The 21,113-nt window shown below is 40.0% G+C and overlaps 1 protein-coding gene and 1 long non-coding RNA gene across 6 annotated transcripts in view; one reads left to right on the plus strand and one right to left on the minus strand.

The window, feature by feature from the left end:
- MPPED1 (metallophosphoesterase domain containing 1) overlaps positions 1-8,672 on the minus strand; it is a 57,425-nt gene extending 48,753 nt beyond the window's left edge. The window contains exons 1-2 of one of the 5 annotated variants that reach the window (XM_039720593.1): positions 8,601-8,669; positions 7,621-7,867 (exon numbers count right to left, since the gene is read on the minus strand). Coding sequence is in view for 1 of the 5 variants with exons in the window: in XM_039720577.1 (XP_039576511.1) it covers positions 8,016-8,207 (192 nt within the window). In the remaining 4 variants the exon portion in view is untranslated. Of the gene's footprint in view, positions 1-7,620; positions 8,223-8,600 lie in introns of those variants that run through there. The other 4 variants (XM_039720601.1, XM_039720606.1, XM_039720577.1 and 1 more) reach the window with 4 other exon arrangements.
- Positions 8,673-10,252: 1,580 nt separating this feature from the next.
- Positions 10,253-19,557, plus strand: LOC120507679. The gene is made up of 3 exons (XR_005628822.1): positions 10,253-12,369; positions 16,212-16,307; positions 16,678-19,557. It is a non-coding gene; the product is annotated as an uncharacterized LOC120507679 (long non-coding RNA).
- The last annotated feature ends 1,556 nt before the right edge of the window (positions 19,558-21,113 follow it).

Here is a 21,113-nt window from a genome sequence, read left to right on the forward strand (position 1 = left end):
GGGGTAGTTGCCAAATTTTCCACCACCGGTGAGACAAAGAAAGAAAGAATGCTGGGACTCTAGGCAGTACGAAGGTCAGGGGCAAAGAGGCAGCTACAGAAAACACGTTCATTTTGCTCAGCCAGCCTGACAAGCTGATGTTTGGGGAGGCAAGGAAAGAACAAAATATAGTATCAAAAAAAAAGGGAAAATAAAAAAGAGGCATTTCTATGTGGCTATAAAACATCAAAGCTGTATCTTTTTCAGAGAAAACCAGCAAGACAAGAGCAGTAAAGCACCTTAAAGAGGAGTATGAGAGTTTGTGATAGACTACATGGTGACACACTTTCTTCTCATGCAAATCTTGGACACTGCTAACCAGAAACTCTTTTAAGATCTTTTACAAGGGCCCACGTCTTCCCTATACTACAGTGCCCCTCATAAACTGTCAGATCATCCCTTACATGGGGAAGTAGATCCTTTATTTAAACCCCCAAAATCACTACAATTGTCACAGTAAAATTTTTGCAACCACCATCTTCACCATCACAAATTCCTGCTTTTGCTTTAGCCTCCTGAAAAATGCTTGTTACAAACTGACCACCAGTAAATGAACATACTGAGACTAGAAAAGCAACCACTTACTCTGAGAAATAGGCTGAAACTACTAAGGGTTTTTACTAAAATACCCATTTCACACAGTTCAGATAGAGGCAAATTAATGGAATCAGACTGCTATCTTCAGTTCTGCCACCAGAAAATGAATATTGAAATAATCCTAAAAAGGCATTCTTCTGTGGGAAAGGATGAGCCAGGACAATCACACTGCTGTTAAAATTTTTCCAGAGAGATACACTCTCCTCTTCCTTCTCTCATCTTCTGAAACAGAATGCAGGTCCTGGGAAAGCAAAACCACTGAGCCCTCCCCTTGGCAGCCTGGTGTGCTCACCTGACAAATGAAGACTTTAAAGGGAAGGAAGCATAGTCAAATGTCATGGAGACACTTGAGGATTTTAAGTTTGATCATGCACACTTCTACTGACAGAATGATTAGGCTTCCTAAATTAATAGGATTTGTTGGAGATACGTTTCCCATTGCATTTTAAAAAATAAACAAAACTAAATGCACTTCTAGGCCTTTTTAGAAAACATCTGAGGTTGTTTTCTGTGCCAGCAAATGTAAATTTGGTAACTGTTATCAGTCAAATAATACTCAGTTCTGTGACTATCTCTTCCCTGGAAGTCACAGCTATTTCCACCAATATAAGCAAAACCAGGGAATGTAATTCTGAATTACCTGTAAGCCTCAAAACCCTACTCTTTTTGTCCTCTTCTATTTAGAATCTCATATTTCACATATCAGTGAATACTTCAGTGCCTCATCATATATCTCACATATTTGTTAACTGCAGATCTGTGGGGCACTGAGCAATCTGGCTTCTACATGGAAAAAAACCCCAGTGACTAAAATAAAACCTCTTATTTCTCTATAATTCCAATCACCTTAACCTGCATTATGAAAAAAAAAGGCAACAAAAAAAAGCAAGTTGTTTCTAACCATTCTAAAACACACATCACTGCTCTGCTTTGCAGGTTATAATGACCTGCATACATACAGTATGAGAAAACTCTTTACTGAATTTTTTTCTTCAAATGAGTTACTTCTTTTGCTCTCAAACATAAATATTGCATATTTCTCTCATTATTTTCTTTATAAAGAGCATGAACATACTAGTGAGCTTTAACTGTAATAGAAAGATTATATGGACACAGCAAGTATGAAATGAGATAAATTATTTGGGTTTTGGAACTATGTGGTAACATCCACTTCTATGAAGTTTCATCCAAAAATATACAGCACGCCAAAGTTCTGACAAGGCACCCAGGAAAGGATACAGACAGAGTTCAGAAAACAAAAAAATGGGACATTTACCTAAGAAATCCAATTCTCTATTTATTTAAAGCAGTTACCACTTAGAAACCTTCTTTGCCAGTCTTATTTTGAATGATCCTATGATTTTTAATTACTTTTTCTTATTTCCCTACTTAGTTCCCAAAACTATACAATAAGTGAATATTCCATTTATGAAAATTTAGTTTTATTTTCGCTCATTAGCAGTATTATTTTCTGAATCAATTTCTCATCTGTACAAATAAACTGTTCATTTATTCAATTTGAAAAATCAACAAAACCTAATAATATTGCTTTGTTTCCACCTTAAAATTCTGCTTCATCATATATCCAGTATATTTTAGATACTGGACTGGTCTAAAATTCACAAATATACTGAATATTTGTCAAGGCTAAACACATTATTGTAATCCTACATACGACAGTGCCTGAATGTATAAAAACATTGTAATATTTCAATGAAATATTTAAATGGGTACCTTTTTAAGTAAAAGCAAATGTTTTTCCTGAAAAATATACTATTTTGCTCAATATTACCTTTAGTTATCTAAAAATACCTGCAGAGGAAGATAATCTATGTAAGTAATTAGCTCTAAGGAAGGAAATTTTAAATAAATATCTAAGAGCCGCAAAAATAATTTCTCACGTTTGCCTCAGTCTCTGGCAGTAATACATAAGCTGCTATGTTACTGTAAACCATGTGCATATATTCATTCAGGAAAAATTAGAAGTCCCCAAATGAGAATACTCATTCAAAAGGAAAATAGCCAAAAATACAAGTTATGTGGGGAAATTACAAAAAATGGACATTCCAACAGAAATAAATTAGGGTTGTGAGGGTTTGATTCTACATTTCAGTTTGCAATTTGGGCATGTCATCTGGTTGAACTCCTGAATATTTCAAAATATTATTTACGGAGAAGAAGACCATGTAAGTGCTGAAACATATTTAAGATACAGTTTGGTTTAATTTTAAATTGAATTTAATTAAATTTTAAATTGAAATGAATTTTAAAAGAATGTTCTTTTCTTTACTCTTTTGTGACAACTGGCCACATCTTCATTTCCTAGCCTAGCACAAGCCCTGCTGGGTGAAAGCCACTTGCTTGTGACACTCACTTTATCTGAATTTATTTCAGTGAAATTTGTGTGTAATAAATTGACAGGGTCTTCTCTTTTCGTGCAGCAGCACTGCTTGGCTGTGGATTAATTTTTACTGCCAATATTCTCATCTGATTTCAGAAAGAAATCTGATGCTAACAACTCTTGAAAGGACAAGAGCACAAAAGAGAAGTGGCCTATGCATCCCTGTAGTTCAAGATGAATGAAATGCCAAAGTACCACCACATATGTCAAAGGTGAGATGTAGAACACAGCTCATATGTAAATATATTTATAGCGATACTACTTCTGACATCAGTGTCTCTTTTTCTACTAAGGCTGGAGATAAATTATAAAATCAAACAAGCAAATTCTTCACAGCTACATTTTTTTCTCTTACACACAGAACTTTCAAAATTTACTATGCTGTCATATTACTTCTGGTGTTTCCACTTCTCCCTCATTTAGCTGCATTTATCCCATTGAAACTCTTCATGTCATCTGATTCATGTCTAGGGAGGGAGTCACTGGGTTTGTTACCTTTATTTTTCCAGGTATTCCCTCCAGGACTGATGTAAGGAAAGAACAATCAAAAACCACTGCTCCTACCCTGAAGTCATGTCCACAAAGAGCCCCCTACGTGGTCCACATGAGATAAAGAAAGGCTGCCCCTGAACTGTGCACAGTCCATCAGCTGATTTACTGGCTGCTTTAAATACTCACTTGAAAAATTTTAGTTGCACTGGTGAAAAGATTTTCATGGGACACCAAAAAAATGCTAAAATAAAATTACACAGTTTAGGGATGGAAAGTAAATGGGGATCAAAATATCTGGGAGGAAAATAACCGAGTTCTGAAATGAACACACTGTACATTTTTTTTTCTTTTCCCTTCTTTTTCATTTTATCAACATGGTGAAATCTGAACATTTTTTTTGATGTTGACAAACCTGAGGTTTCCACTAATATGTGTTGAAATTGACATTTATTGTCATTCTTGTTGAAGGTACAAACCAGCTAACCTCTGTCAGTAGCTAAGCTCTAATCTACCCCATCCCCACTACATTACGCAAGGTATCTTGAACTTTTACCAAAATCCTCTCAAATTAGGGACACAATGTTGAGGGACAAAACTCAGAACAGCAATACAGTATCGAAAACCTCCAAGTAGAAATGTTTTGCTTTTCTACCAAAGAACCAGAAGACAGGCTGTGCCACAAAGCCAAAATAATCATTTTATGAATATATTATGAGTGTCCATAGACCAGCTGAAATCCAGCAGCATATGATGCTGGACATTGTACAGCCCTACAGTAAAACAGTCTCTGCCCCAGATTACAGCCTCCAGAAACTCAACAAAGGACATGGGAGGAAAGCATAGCACAGGAATTATGGGTGCAATGGCAGCACACTGTGTTCCTTCCATTTTCTTTTAGGAAAAAATAATGCAAGACTAGCATCACAAAAGACAGAAATGGAAGAAGATGGGATTTGGTAAGAGTCAGTGATAGGAGGGAAAAGATGATAAGGAATCAAGTGGCGTGCAGGGTGCTGGAGTTCCACAGCACATCAAGCACAGTGATGCAATTCCAAGAGCAGGCAAAAAAGGAGGCTTGTGCAAAACAGCCAATTAGGAAAACATGGAAAAAACAATCAAAAATATCAGACGCCATCAGCCTCCTTCATATGCCACTTGTGCAGCTGCTCTGCTGGCTTCAGTCTTTGGTTCAGTGACAAGACCCTAGATGCCGTAAGTGAAGCTGGGCTGACTGCATGGCAGAGGAATTCAATTTAAAAGGTGAAGAGGACACACCACATAAAAAGTAAGCTTGCAAAGAAAAGTGATACACTCTTGGTTTTAGCAGAAATGTACAAATTAGATATAAGTAAAAAGTGAGGGCTAATGCTTGCAGTTGAAATATATTTCTGCATTGCGCCTCTCAATCAGTAAAGACAAGCCCTTACTACACTGATATTAGTCTGACACAGAATACAGCACATTTAAATGATATTATGAACTCAACCTCTACTCCCGTAGTAAATCATAGCATTTTAAATTGTGACTGAATGGAAGATGCTAAGCATTTTGTGTTTAGGTTACTACAATGAATCTCAAATCAGTTATGACTGCAAGTTGCCTCATATATACCATGACAGCTAATTGTTGATCCTAATACAATTCCCACTGCCTTGTCAAAGCATGGCAAAACTGCCATACTTGTTGACAGTTTCAATGAGGTCAAGCAGTGAGCAGTGCCCAGGAATTAACTGCTTTACCTCCAGAGGTGGTTACTGCAGAAGCAGAGGAACAGCCAGTACTGCAGCAGCTCTACCACTTTTTGCAATGGATCTTATCACGGAGTGTCACTCTTCAACCTTGCCTGAGCATCACATTCTCATGCTATTTTATTTGTAATTACATTGACTGAAAAGATGTTTTTCTAATAGGGAGTTAAAGGATAACAATCCAGCGACCTTAAAGAACTCTCTTACATTACCAACTTTGTTTATATTTTGAGACATAACCTAGAATAGCAAGGATTTAAAATGAAGGTTTTAAGTTAGAAATAATAATTAGAAACTTTTCTCTCAGACAGATGAAATTGACTATGGAAAATGATCACAGAACCCAAACCAATCTATGATCCAGAACACCCAAATTTAAGTTCCTAGTGCTACACTGAGTCTTATTTTGAAAGCTCATACTGTATGTTGCAATATTCTAATATTCCTTCATGTAACTGAACATGTGAAAAGGCTCTTCCTTCAGCTTACCTTGTACATCCCGTATGAATTCTTAACAACAAGATTCAGCAAGGATCAAATGGACTGCACTGAATTATTTTTATTATGTTTATTAACCAGCTGAGATGAAAACTGTTCTCATAGACGAAAAGCTTTAAAATTCTCAATTATGAATGCACTTTCTAATTACTATTCGATATTGTTTCCATATGTCTGGAAAAAAAAAGAAACTGACTGGGTAATTGACTAAGCAGTCACCTGTTTTCAGGGGATTTGAGTGTCCTTCCTTGTAATTCAGTTGCAGAACTCAAGCTGACTTAAAAACCAATGATCTCTTGATACACTTTTACTTGTTTTACTAATTAGAAAAGTCCACTTCTGTGTAATTCTTCAGGTCAAGAGGACTGCACCTGAGGCAGTAGATCTGAACGTGTTTGGTTCCTAATAGGACATTAATCTAGAGGGTTTTTTCTGATTTCATATAGTACATTCAATTAAATAAATATGATCACAAACTACGCTACATTCTATGAACCATTAAGTGAAGAAGAAACATTAGAGTCATCTATGAATGTATGCTAGATCAGAATTCCAGTCTGCTTTACATTCCCGCTGACAGTTCCCATAATGTGCATACAGCATTAAATAAAAACCATGACCTGTTTAAACAAAGATCAGAGCACCAGCTTTATCTTTGCATTCTCTAATGTTTGTTGTTTGGCACCACAAAATAACACCAAAGCAGGTCTCTTGTTAACAGCAGCCCAGAAGGTTTTCATATAGGGCATGAGGGGATGGCTCCTGTCCACCAAGAACATTTGTGTATCTTTAAAATGGGCATTTTACTTCACACGAACATATACAGGTATTCTCTGCAGTTACCCTGCTTTGACTTATACCACAGGAGACCAGGAAGAGAAGAAAGGAGATAGACGGAATAATGTACAAGCAAGAAATTTTAAAGATTTGTTATGTCTCGGATAGCTTGAGACAATGAAACAAACCCTGAGAGCCAAGCTAAAACTGTTTAAATATACCATTGAAATTTTCTGGGCAGTAACTAATATTAATCAGTTCACATATGTATCATACAAGAGAAAACTACTACATTTAATAATTTCAAAAAAATCTATATGCAAATAGAAATCAGTCTCCCCCCAATCTTTGTAGTACAATACCAGAGAATTTACAGTGTCTGGCATCACAAAACTGTTCATTACATATAGGTGCAACACAGATTGCCATTTTTCAATGACTCCATAACAGGTCTTCTGCAAAGATGCATGATTTTTTGGTAGTCAGATTTCAGATATACACTTTTACAATGTAGCCTTGCATTTTAAATATCTACCTTAGAAAAACTGAGAGTTCATCACAAGCTAATCGCAAAGTTTAATAATCATGCCTAGTTATCAATTTAACAATCCAGAATATCCAGAGCTCCTTATACTAGTCTAAATCAACTGCAAAATTCATGAAACTGAAGTTGCAATGGCTATCAATACCATACATTATCAGCAGATGTCTCAATGATAATATTGTTAAGGTACAGACTGTCCAAGCAGGACTCTTCAACTATTGATCTTCCGCCAAAGAGAATGGAGCGTTTAAAATCTGCCCAGTTTCTTCACGTTTCCCATCTGTACCCTCAGTGTTATCCACGGACAAGCACACCCATTTATAAATGTATTCTACACTACCCATCTGAAAGTGAGAGATAGAAAACGTTAATCCTAAGAAAGCAATGAAAAGAACTGAAATCTCTATTTAAATGTCCTCAATCTTTTTACCTCTTTTTAAATTTTGGTCTGCTATACTGCTTTAAGCGTGCTGGACACCAAATAACAGCGCAATAAATCACATGCAAATCGGCATGAATCCTACCAAACTTCTTCAAGCGGTTTCCTCCCGGAACAAAACTTCGGAGGTCACTCAATCCTCTCCTACGACAAAGGGAAGTTCTTCCTCTTCCATCACCCCTTCCCTCGGCTGTGCGAGGGGAAACTATCGGGGAAGGCGCGCACGGCTTTTCCTTCGCGGTGTTGGCTGGTGACGCTGAGCACGACGTGGGGGATGCGAGGGACAAGCGGCCGGGGCGCCCGGGGGTCCCAGCCCAGCCTCCGCGGCAACTCTGCGAACAAAGTAACTTCGCGGCTGGGCGGCGGCGGGGCACGGCGGGGCAGCGGCCGCTCTGCCCTCGCCAGCGAGCGCTCGCACGGCCGGGAAAAACAGCCCCCGAGTGGCAGGCCAGGGTCCCGGAGCGCGGTGCCAGCCCTTACCTTGCTCCGCAGCCCTCTCCGCGGGGCCGGCGGCAGCAGCGCCGCGGGGCCGGGGCACGGGATGCTGCGAGGCTCCCGGCGCCTCTCCCTCCGCCTCACTCTCCCGATCCTCAGAAAAGCCCTTCCCCCCCCTCGCTCCCCCCGCCCGCCTCGCCTCACTCTCTCTAGCTTTGGGGCATAGATATTATGCATATATATATATATATATATATGTATGTATGTGTGTGTGTGTGTGTGTGTGTGTTTGGTGGGGTTTTTTTTTTTTTTTTTTTTTTTTTGAGAAGCCAAGGGGAAGCTTGGTTGGGAGAAGCAAAACCCTGACGCGCTTGGGGATGGGTAGGTGGGTAGGTGGGGGGTGCGGCTGGGGGGTTTCAGACCTTAGCACGGCAACACAGGCGGACCCATCCCCCCCGTCTCCTCGGTCCCCAGCCGGGGGAGGCGGTCGAACCTCACAGCCTTCCACCGATCCCGCATCGGGAATGGGCCCTGCGCGCGATTCTCCCGCCCGGGGCAGCCGCCCGGACCCCAGCCCCGATCCCAATCCCTGCGGGGACAGCGGGGCGGGGGGGCTTCCCAAATACGTACTCTGTCCGCCGGGGCTGGCTTGAGGACGCAGGATTTTGTGCGAGCGATCGTCTCCTTCTCCGGGAGCTCCGGGTCAGCGGGGGCGGCGCGGGGCCGCCTCCGGCGGGAGGGGAGGCTGCGTGCCCCGGCCCCGCCGAGGGGCTGCGCGGCCCGGGGCACAGCATCCCTGGGGAGCGTGTGTGTGCGGTCGGGAGGCAGGAACTCCGCGCCGGCCTTTCGGGGGGTGGAGGGCGCCGGTGGTCCCCCTCCTTCCCACAGCGGTCAGAGGGAAGTTTGGCGCCGGGGATGCCGCGAGGGTTCTCCGGGCAGCGCCCCGGCTCCAAGAGAGCCGCTGCCCGTCCCTTCGTCAGCGTAGGTGGTGGTGGGCGAGAAGAGCGCCGGGGGGACTCCAGAGGTCCGGTCCTGGAGGGATGCAGGAGGACACGGGGGTGGCCGAGGGAAGGTCCCTTCCCTGACAGCGCCTGGTATATTTCTCGGAGGCACCGAGCACGCACAGCTTCCCTCTGCTTCGAAATCAGGCCATCGTAGGATCATAAATATATAATATTGCACTCCTATGATATTATGAGTAGAGAGCAGGAGAGTTAAACGCGTGCATTCAGGAGAGGCAAATTACATGTAAAAGGCTTTACTGCACAACTGCAGAGAGATTCTCGAATGAAAAAAATTTCAAATCCTTACAAGAATAAATATAATTCCTGCTCACATGTTGCCTTATCACCTGCTATGCAAGAAAGTGTGCTGGATATCGGGCAGTGATTAGTGGAGTTACATCTGGGTTTGGTACACATGGTGACTTAACTGCTGATCAAACAGCATTCTGAAAATCCCGAGCTGGAAAATACCCATTCTAGACAGAATAATTGTACTTTCCACATCTCTTCCAGGTCAGAGTGAAACAGACAGCCCTGGGAAGCGTTCTGGAGGAAAGAAAATAAGCCATCGAGCCCCACACACGGTCCCGTATGACCGAGCAGAGCCAAACTCGCACGCAGGCTCTGCCCGGGGCGAGGGGACCTCTCGGCTGCCCTCCGAGAAGTTCTTGTGCCTTGGGCAGAGGCTCGGAACTCCAAAACTGGACCTGAAAACCTTCCCCCACTGCTTCCATTGCTGGCAAAACATATGTATTTATCTTGAAAGTTTACATTTTGACATGTCAGCGGTTTGTCAACAATATAAATGTGCTTGAGAAATTTTTGATCGGCCTAATGGTTAGGACCTATTAGAAGCTTCAGAACATATTCACAATAAATTCACTTATTCAGATGCATGAATACAAGCTTAGAAAAGTAATTACAGACACCTTTTTTTGGAAATCTCAAGGCTGTGTGGTTTCCCCATGGGAAATATGAGTAATAAATTCCTATTTAAAAAAAATGAAGAAAGAAAGAAGAAAATGTGCTAAGCATTGTTCTTATTTATCATTGTCTTTAATATTAAAAATTGTTGATTAAATGTTCCAGGTGAGTCAACGGTGGCTGGATGCAAGTCCTTAATTTTCGCAGAAAAATGAAAATCCTTAATTTCAACTATTCTTTAAAAGAACAAGCATAAATATTTGATATTGGTAATTTTGATCTTCTTTTCACTTTTTAAATTTTAGTTGTCTTTTGTAAGAGAAATTAATTTTTCTTTTTTGGTGAACAGAAATCAGCTGATCAGTATTAACAGATCTGCCCATTTTTCTTTTTCAACTGAGAGTTAATGTATCTATAGAGTTAACATCATATCTATACACAAATACATCTGGTTTAGGTTTAAAATATTTTATTAAAAATTAATTTCTTACACTCTTGTTACAAAATGGTGAATAGTACTTGACATTTTTAGTTATTTATGATTTGCATCAAGTTCTCTTTTTATGAAAACACATTCAACTAAAATTTATTTGAGGTCATTTAAAATTGTTCATTAAAACTAACTTAAAAATGCTTGATGCACTTCAAAAGTATCTTTGCATTTAAAAATATTTTATTCAATAACTGAAATAATGGCCCCTAGAAGGGGAATTAAATTGGAGGTTTCTGGTAGCCATGGCTTTGGCAATCTTAGAGAAAGCAGATCTTAGCCTCTCACACTGGGGTTTAGCTGTAGATTGACAGAGGAAAATAGGCAATCTTACTTTATCTTCTCTAATGTTGATTTTTCAGCTTTAATAGTCCTTAACTGAACTACTCAAATGGATTGAAACAAAGATATTCACCGTGCCTGCAGAAAAAACTGCAGCTCTTAATAATTGCTTTCCTGCATCAGTTGCATCTTGTTCCATCTGCTTAACCAAGGCACTCAGGCTGGTGGTGTCACCTTCTGAAGCTCAGGAACAGCAAATACTTCTTTGTGTCAATTGAAGAGGTGCAGACAAAATTTCAACAAAATGTTACATGATTTTTTTTGTTTTAAATAAATTTCTTTGGGGGAAGGTACTATGGAATTATGTTGTCCAGCAAGGACAATCCCTATTTGTAGGTATTTTGATCAAATTCTGAAATAATGAAGTAAGGGACCCCTAAATAGTTAGCTTTGGTTATACAGATTGTTACTTCAAGGTGGAAGGGCTCATATATCTCATTTTTGAATTATTGTTTTTGAAGATGGAAAATGCTCTATGTGAGCACTTAGGTAGCAACAGACAAAAATTAATTTCAACTGATAGGGGAAGAAATGATCCTCTTATCTAAAGTGAAGGGCAGTTGGGCAAATGAAGTTCAGATGATCACTGAGGAAGACAGAAATAGATAATAAACATAAGCCTGTATATAACAGTGCATCATTTCGGCTGAATTTTTGTACCTGATTTGGCTTTTTGGTGGCTGGTAATTATTTATATGTAGTTTAAATTAAACCTGTGCTTCAAAACCACCCATTAAATTAACAAATCCAGCCCATTTAGGAATTTTTTTTATGTTTCTTGAGCAGTTTTTCCAGATAACAGTGCAGACTTCTGTCAGCACAGCATCACAGCAGAAGAGGAGCAGTAGACCACTGCTGAGTGACAGCCTACAGCTCTGAAATGTGCCATCCATCCTATCGTAGGGTCTCTGTTCTCATCACTTCTGGGACATGTCAGACTCCCTGCACATGCCCTGCAGAGCTCATCTGTGCCTGTGCACTCCAGCCTGCACCTCCCAGGTGCCTTCCTGAGGCATCAGATGGAATGCATATGTGCAAGGAGCAGCTGATCCACACAGTCTGGGTGGTGTTTGCCAGGACAGGAGGGTATGTGGTGCACCTGAGCTCTGAGGCATGGCTGTATGTCCATGAAACCTGGACAAATATGGAGGAACATCAGATTGTGCCCGGGCATGGTTATCACATGGAGAGAATGATGTGCTGTCCAGGATGGAAAGATCTGCTCCTCAGGCAGTAGAGCTTCACACTGCTATAGAATAAAAGCTGAAAGTGATTTTTTGCTGAATTTTACATCTTTTCCTCAGAAATTTGGAAGTGGGTCTGATGAATGACTAATATTGCATTGTCATTTCTTTAGTGGGCAGGAGGTTTCTAACCTGTGTGATTTTTTAAGCTAATAAATAAACAGCTAGTTCTTAACACTAAACTTACCAATCAAATCATCCTCCTGTTGTATTCCAGTAAACCTTTAGCAACTCCTTTCAGCTGGGGTTAGGTGTTCCCTGCAACTCATAAAATACGGAGCTGCGGTACTCTGCCTGTGGGGAGAAAGCCTGGAGCCACATAGTGATGTATCTGTTCAACAGTGTGAGACAGAAGTTCCTTATTCACAGCCCTGCACAGTCAACATTGCCTACTGGTAAATCTTAAATTGCCTGAGTCGCTTAATGTTGAGATTAAAAGCAATTTGTTTCTTTCTTGTCCTGTGCCATGTTTGGCAAAGCAGAAGGAACAAAAGTCTCACAATTGCTTGAATGCCCAGCAAACAATTGCATATTGTCCAATTGTATGGGTTTTTCTTGTTCTTAAAAATACGATCTAATAATACTATAGATACCAGAGGACCTTTTCATTTGCCCATTGTGAGCAAAATGAAAAGCTGAAGTCTTGAATACCAAAATACAATTCTATAACTTGTGAAACTGAGTAGGTATATCCAGCAGCTACTGAAAAATGATGGAACAAAACCTCAAACAAGCCATCATTGTTTCTTCCCAAAGATGCCAATAAAAAAAAAAGGGCTTTGGAATAATATTCAGCTTTTAATTAAGACAAATGAGAAATGTCACAAATAATGCATGTTACAGGTCACAACAAAACCATGTGGAATGTAGAATTTCTTCTGTAGAATTTCTCCTTAAACACTGATGTAATTCCAAGTCTCATTTAACATGAGTTTTTCTTGAACTTTACTACTGTGTCAGAGGCTGAGATACTGCAAATGACTCTAAAACCTGAATAGCAGTTGCTTATGTTCCTAATAGTAAGATGAAATATCTGCATCCTCCTGTATTAAAAATAGAAAATTAAGTAGAGAGAATAAAAAAGAAAACAAATTATTTGCATTTTGAAAGCTGTAGAAATATATATTTGGAACAGCTCTAAAAGATGAGCTGATTTTCAGTGCTGTAAATGAAAAAATATTACTGGGAGGCCAACTATAGCAATAAAAGGTTTTTTGTTTGTCTGGTTGGTTTTTATCAGTGATATGTATTCTTCAGCTGAGGGGAAAAAGTCCATTTCAACAATCAAGTGGACATATTTGTGCTCCTGTTTTAGGAACATATTCCTTTTATAGGCATTAAGCGCAGTTTACTATTGGAAAATTTTCATTTATTACATCTGCTTCATGTAGGGTCTTTCATGTAAACATTATAAAAAGGATTTCTTGTTGGATTTAGAAGTTGGGGTTTGGGTTTTTTTCCCCTTTGTTCTCATTTTCTATTTTATTTCTTTGGAGAACTCTTTTTTTCCCCCCTTTCAGGAAATTTCACATAATCTTTTCCATTCGTCATCAGCCAGGTTGCTGATTACCAGAGTAACTGCCAAGCTTTCAACTCCTTGTCATCAATGGGCTGTGAATGACAGACAGCATTAATGTTGGCAAGCTCCCACTCTCCTTTTTGCCTTTCCCAAATGTAATTAAACTGCACTAATACAGCAAAAGAAAAGCTGCAGCTTTATTTTACTCACCCTAATAACATAACAATTAAATCAGAGAAGCACAAAATTCAGTCAAATAAACCTATCACGACAACAAAATTCAGAGGTAAGGGAAGTGTGGCTCTATAATTTACAGAGAAACATGAGCAGAGTCTTCCTTTCCTTTCCTGGCACTCCAGTGACTGCAGTATTTGACCTTTGGCGAGACAATGAGTCCAGCATCCAGGAACCACTCTCTTACAGCCTGGGGAAAGGCCTCCAGTGTTTCCCCTTCTGTTGCACCTTTGGCTTAAGCATAAAGGGAATGATTAGCTTCTCCCAAAAATGATCCGCTGTCCCCCACGTAGGAGATGGTGGATAAGGAGCAAAAAGGATGGGGGTCAGAATGTACAGTCTGGACAGCACTGCATGCCTTGGCCACCAGAAGGACATGGCATTCTCCTGAGCTTTGAGGAAGCCTTGAGTCTTAGGTTTAGCATCTGTAGTGGTTAGAGGACAGCCAGGAGTCAGGAGTAGGAAAAAACCAGGGTCCTCACCTCACTTGCAGGGTACTGTGGAAAATTTGTGGAATGCACATACACCACTGAAGCAGATAAGCTATCAGGAGATTAATAAAAATAAATAAATAAACAAATTTTTTATATATACATATATATATATATATATATATATATATCCCTGGATTGAGGCCAGTGAGGAAGTTACTGGCTCATAAAAAAGCAATGGAATTTCCCCATAAACCTCTCATTTCTTGCAGTAGTGTTTTAAGATGGGAAGCAAGCACTCCTAAGGAGGCTGAGAACTGCCTGCCACGAGCTCTGTTAGCACAGCTCTGAGGCTGGCAAGAGAGCCTGTCTCATCCTTCAAGACATCCTTAAAAGTAACATAGTTGGCTTACAAGACAAAGCAAATTTACAGTAATGCAAAGGAATAGTTTGACTAAATGCTGACAGAAGAAAATAATGGCTGACACACAACTAGCCAGAAACAAGGGGCACTATATTGAAAATGGAAAAGCCAAGACCCTTCTCAGCCTGTATTTGACCAAACCCTTAGGCTAAACAGATTAAGTGAGTTTGTCTGCTTGTGCAATTTGGGTGAATAATGGTGACTGTTAGCTGACAGGTGGTACCTTATAAATCCAGCCTGTGCCAAATTCTCTGAGGAACTGTTCAGTACATACTGTAAGTAAATATGTAAGTTCTGTGGAGTAAGTCATTTACAACTCTGAACAAATTGTCCTACAATACCAAAAGCAGCTCAGTATGATGATAATTTTCCAGAGGAAGAAAACTTTGGCTGAAATCATCTTTTAGACAAAGTTTAAAGCAGGATTTTTTGTAGGTCTAGAACTGGGGTGATTTTTTTATATGCCTGCTAGTGTGGCTAAAGTGTAGTGAAAAGCAAAAAGGAAAAAAAAGGAAGACATGTAAAACAAAGAAAATGTAAACCCACTGGAGAAAAAGCAGTTCTACAGGGGAAACACTAAAGAGATGGAGTTGGAGGTTTCCGTTACATTTGTTCTGATACAGTAATGTTGCTTTAAACAGCCAGTTGCAAAATAGCCCAAAAGACCTTTTGGTTGGGTGTCATGATTTTCTACTTGATTCAGCAAAGATCAAGGCTGCAGTGTTCCAAGCCAGTTCCAGGCCCTCAGAGGGAGAAACAGCACATCAAACACCAACCTCATCTGTTTTTGCCATCAAGCAAAGAAAGAAGAGGCCACAAAGGACATGGAAAAAATATATCAAAAGGGCATAACTGAGCCTTCAGCTGTTCTTGTGTGTCAACCATAATTCTTGTTAGGAAAAAAAACCAAAAAAACAAAAAAACAAAACCAAACGAAAAACAACATGGCAGATTTGGTTCCTGGATTGAAACTACCTTGAACACTTTAAAAGGCTTGCTCTGAGTTTCCATGAATAGATGATTCTCAAGATTCTGTAAAACTTTAATCTGTTTTTCAGACTGAATACTAAGTGAAGATTGGAAATAGAAATTGGCCCTAAAAATGAGAAAAAATGCTTTTATTGCAGCATTCAATGTGGTGGCCTTTGATTGTCATTGTGGGCAACTACATTTGAGGCACTGCTAACAGAGGCTTTGGTCCAGGATTACTCCTGGCTTACTCACTGCACCTCAGTAACACTCTGGGCACATGTTGGTATCTTTGAACAAAATAAGATATATTTACAAATATATCTTATTGGGATCAACCCGAAGCTGCTGGCCTGAAACTGCACCCAAAGCAAAGGGGATTGTGTTAAAAAGAGTGAATTTAGGACTGGCACACATAACAGCAAGGAGGAAAATTCTACTCTTAGGATCTTTGGACACCAGAGAGCTCCGCAGAGACTTCCAGATGTGCAGTTTTGAGGGACTTTAATCCTACCAGAAAAAGTTTTTTTCCTGTTTTTTTTTTTTTTTTTGCAATATCACATAACATTTGTATAATCAATGTTATTTCAATGGTTGTTGCGTGATTTCCTATTCAGAGATTAAATGGTTCTTTTGACTTTTTCTCTGTTAACTGTCCAGGGCTGCAAACCTCATTTTCAATTAGACACAGATGATATTGTTTATGGACTGGAATTAATATTACTGAAGAGGATGACAGCCTATTAAGAGTCAAAGGTAAGCCTCTCACAGGAAAAATTACCTTATGTTCTGCAAGAGGTAAAAACAGTAGAATATGTTCACAGCTACTTGTAGGAAAGAGGTTTCTGGTGGGAATGGACCAGCAGTGGTTCTTCAGACTCACAACCAGAGGGGCAACTTACTTCCACCACAGACTGGAATAAGTGGAGCTACGGTTTTGTAGTTACCCAAAAGCATGGACTGAGGCTTTAACATTGGTAGATATTGATGTCTTGTCCAAATAACTTCATTGTGGGATTGATTGCAAATGCCAGTCTGAACAAGAAATGAGCAAAGAATTGATTGCTCAGGGCAATAGCATGTTTGGGGAGAGGTGATTTTTTTCCTCTTCTCCTGTATTTTTCAGGAGTGCTAATCCAGTGGAGCAGTTGCTCCAGGTATTCCCAAGAAACTGAGTGATTCCCACAGAGAGTTTCTGCTACCAGAGTACTGTGCCATTTGCAACAGCCATCCTGGAATACAATCTGTCCCAGTGTGAGTGGAAACTCCAAAGGTTTTTTCACCTGAGTGAAAACTGCATTCACAGTGGAACAGCTCAGAGTTTACCATCAAGTTCTGCATAAAAGATTAGAGGAAAGCAGAAGATGATAAGATTTATTAGCTAGCTCTAGATCTACTGAAAAAGGAGGATGCAATGCACTGTCATAATTTAAAAACTGCTGGTAATTTGAGGTGTTGTAAAGTGGTATGATCTCCTTTGCATGGGTTAAAAATGGATGTAGAAGTTGCTACCAAGGAACCATTAAAACATAGGAAAAGACTCTCTTGAGCAGGATTTTGCTAAGCAGCTCTTTCTGATATTGTTAATAAGGACTAGTATTTATTATTTGTTTTGGCATTTTGCAGTAGTTCCCAAAATCACATAGAGATCACTTGGGAAGGCATTGTCAGGGCCCTGATTGCACTATTAAGTCTTAATATCCCTTATGAGCCACACCTGAGTCCTCTACCCACAATCCTTGAGAGATCAGGTGCTCTATTTAAGCTCAGCCTCAGCCCTTCATTCCCTTTTTAAGCTTTGCTGGAGAAGTTATGGGTTAGAGCCCTGCTATACAGCCAAATTTGAAGCTATGCTCTGACTTCCTAGCTTGACCTGAACCTGACTCATCATCAGAGTCTTGCCTTAGGATCTGGATTCTTCACTGGGCCTGACCACCATCTCTGGATTTGTACCTACAGATATTCTGAAGTTGTGTGGGATGGGGCTTGGCCAGTGAGGCACCTGCCTTGGTGACCGTAGCATTTCCTTTGGCTCACCTTCCTTTAGGAAATAGCCCTGCCCAGGCTGCTTCCTCACAGATACAAAGTACAGCAGAGTGTACTCAGGCACATGAATCCTCTTGTAGCAAACAGGATTAATTAGATATTAAATATTGGGGTGGGTCATACACAGGTCAAGGAAGAAGTTTTGAGTTGAAAGTGTTTGAGTTGATTTTGAGACTCTAGGAAAAGTATTAATACCTGCCCTCTCAGTGCAATGACTTCAATAAGATAGTGGAGGAATTTGGAGTGGATGCTGGCAGTTCAGCTGACTTTCTTATCAACAAGAGGCAGACATTAGCATTTTGTGCTCCTTTTGAAGCTGTAGGAGTGTAGGCTAGTGCTCCTCACTCTTAATTGTGGGCTGAAGACTTTGGAAAATCTTCTACCTGGAATTTTTTGTGGAGTAGCAATTATTTAGGTCATTCAGAAGCCCTTAATTCCAAAGGGAGGAAAACAAGAATGTCCTATGTTGTATATGTTTAAATATAGCCTGTGATTAATGGGACTATGCACTACTGATGTTCTGAGTGTGTAAGCCAGAAGTACTCCCCTACTCTTGGGTGTGGGTGCTGTGCTGAGACAAGACCCAGAGCACATGAGCCCTTCATTCAAAGGAAGGTTGGAGTTTCTCAGCTGGGGAGATCAGGACTGCATGGTGTACCAGAGATAACTCTTTTTCAGTAGCAAGTGTCATTTCTCAGATAGAAAAGATTTGTTAAAAGCATTTTAAGCCCTGTTTGATTTTACTGGATCTAAGATAGTTCCTAAGTTTCTGGCAAACTTTGGAGATTATCATGTCCTCCCCACAGAACACATCGCAGATGGAACTACTTGGAACAGGGAGTTTGAGTCCCTATCACTGCTTTGTGAAGTCAATGCTCATTTTATCTGTGATAATCACTGAGCAGCTGAATGGTTTGGGGAACTTCCAGTTCAGAAGAATTCCTGAAAATATCTCACTTAGATTTGTTTTGGACTGGAATCAAGTCTGAAAAGCCCCCTCAAATTTCCATTGAACTGCAAATCTTGCTTTTGAGCCAAATTTGATTGGAAAACTTAAACTAGCTAAACCTTGGATAGGGCCCTGCATGGATCTGATGTGAATGCAAGTAGTGTCATTGGAGATAATTTGGGGTTCACCCCTGGATATAAATTGTCATGTCCAACTGAGAGCATTTCCAGGGTTAAGATTGTTGTTCCTCTCCCTTTCTTATCCTAGAATTTGAGGGAGTATTTGTCAATCTCAAAATTGCAAAGGCTCTGAGTAAGAAGCTGCTGCCCCTGCTCTCCTCATTAGGACAAAATGTGTAGGGTGCCTCAGCCAGAAATTTCTGCTCATACACCTGACGCTACTCAGGAGCCTTTAGTCATGCGTCCCTGCAAGGAGCCTGAAAGAGACCTGGGTAGGGAGTGAAAAACTCCAAAGACAGGTGCACTGAGCTACAATTTGGAGTAGCACATGAAAACCCCTAACAGATACGATACTATCCTATAGATCTATACTATAGATAGCTGCTTAAAATGATGTAATTTGTATTGAATCCTCCAGAAGGACTCCTTGACTTTTAATTCCTTTTGAGAGTCACATATAGATATTATCCTTCTGTCCTAAGCTGCTGTGATGAGTAAGTGAAGCTAACAGATACGGCTGTGAATTGTCTTGAATTGGATCCTAGAGCCTCCCTTTTAATTCTAGTAAGCCATAAGAAGCTGTAAAGAAACACTACAGGAGAAGTGATGAAGATTTCAATCCAAACAAAGTTATTTGTCCAGAATCAAAGATACCAAGAGTTGGTATCTTCTTTGAGTTCCCTTCTGCTCAGGCCAATAGGGTGGCATCAGAGAAATAGCTGACCAACCAGTTCCTCCTCCAACTGGTGCAACCTACAATGGCCAAAGTTGTGAGTCATCAGGTACCAGGTGTTATAACACACATGTGTAACTTGCTAGAATAATTTTCACAGTTTAGGAACTAACTTATTTTATTCACTGCATGGATCCTGTTTGTCATCCTGCTGTTTGCAAATTGAGAGAAGAGAGAAAAAAATAGTTGGCACAGGGAGATGTGGATCCTTTCACACTAAAGTTAAGGAATAGGGACAAGGACAAAGGAAAATTCCACAGTAGGAACTTTTTTATTCATGGTGCCAAGGAAAAGCATGAAAGATAATACTATGAAGGTTGGAAAATAAGAATCTCATGCCACTGATCTTAGAACCTCAGAAATAATGTGTCAAAGATGTTGGAACATTTAGAATACAATCTTTTACTGTTTCAATGTCATCAACATGTTGTTCTTGCTATTTTCTGAGACAGGAGATATCTTATTGAGTCAATTTGTCTTCAACATGTTAAATGTACTATGTGTAGGAGGGCAAGCTAACCTTATTTATAAAGTATTACAATGGAGAATGCTAACTCACTTCTGCACTCTTGAAAACTGTATTTCTTCTGACAGAAAATACCACACATTATCAACACCCAGGCAGGTGTGAGAATACTGTTTCTTAAAAGAATGGTTTCAACAAAGAAGAAATATACTAGGGGGGTAACCCTGCCTGTGGTGTTGAAGATACACAGACAAGTTTATTTGGCTCTTGTTACTTTGCTTAAACTGCTCTCAGACCAGGTACTCATCCATCTTCCCTACACAAATTATCTCTCAAAATGAGACCCTAAGATATCTTTTCTTGCTGACCTTGAAGTTTTGGTCCCCTTTCTGCTTTATGCATTGCTTTAATCTTCTCAGCTCTATCTTTTTTTTAAATTAATATTGTGTTGCTCTTTGTGAGGTACAGGAAAAAAATTTCTCTTTTTCTGCCTTAGTGTTAATTATGTTACCCTTTTCCTTCAGATTTTGATAGAGCAAATGAAACTCAACCATGTGCATTTTTCTTATCTTTAACCCTGGCTACTTTATACTTGCTGTGTGATCTCAAGAGTCTGAGTTGTCCAGTCTGCTCCTTCTGACTGAGTTGGTTTTTTGTCACTGTCTGGTACAACCTGTGCAGTACAACATCACTCTGTACTGCTGTACATCCTCAAATCCAGCTGGAATTTGGGCTACTTTGTGCTAATTCCATATCTTGTAGCAATATTCAAGAGACTCCACCTCTCTAGGAGTTGCTTCTGACTGAGGTGCTCTTCCTGCAAATGATCTCCATAGTACTGAACTTTTACGGCTGCTCTTTTAATGTCCCCTTTCTCACTTGGCAGCTGCCAAACACCTTCGGTATTTTTCCTGTTACTTTTCCTATATGCCTGTTTCCTGTACACACATACAACTGAGATTGTGACTGTGTGTATTCCTGTACCTATGTTCCCTGATATTTTCCTGCAATCTGTTTGAGATCAGTGGTTGTTTATTTGAAACGTCACCCTGAAAACTTAATTTAAATACATGCTCTTTACATTTTTAACTTTTGCCCTTTTCATTTTGCCCTGCACAAATTTCCCTTCTCAAGGCAGATCGTTCCTCCAGTCTCATCTTTTTCAACCCTTACTTTTTGTTTCCTAAGC

The sequence above is a fragment of the Passer montanus genome, unplaced genomic scaffold (genome assembly GCF_014805655.1).
Source record: "Passer montanus isolate IOZ18808 unplaced genomic scaffold, ASM1480565v1 scaffold106, whole genome shotgun sequence".
Taxonomy (NCBI): Eukaryota; Metazoa; Chordata; class Aves; order Passeriformes; family Passeridae; genus Passer; species Passer montanus.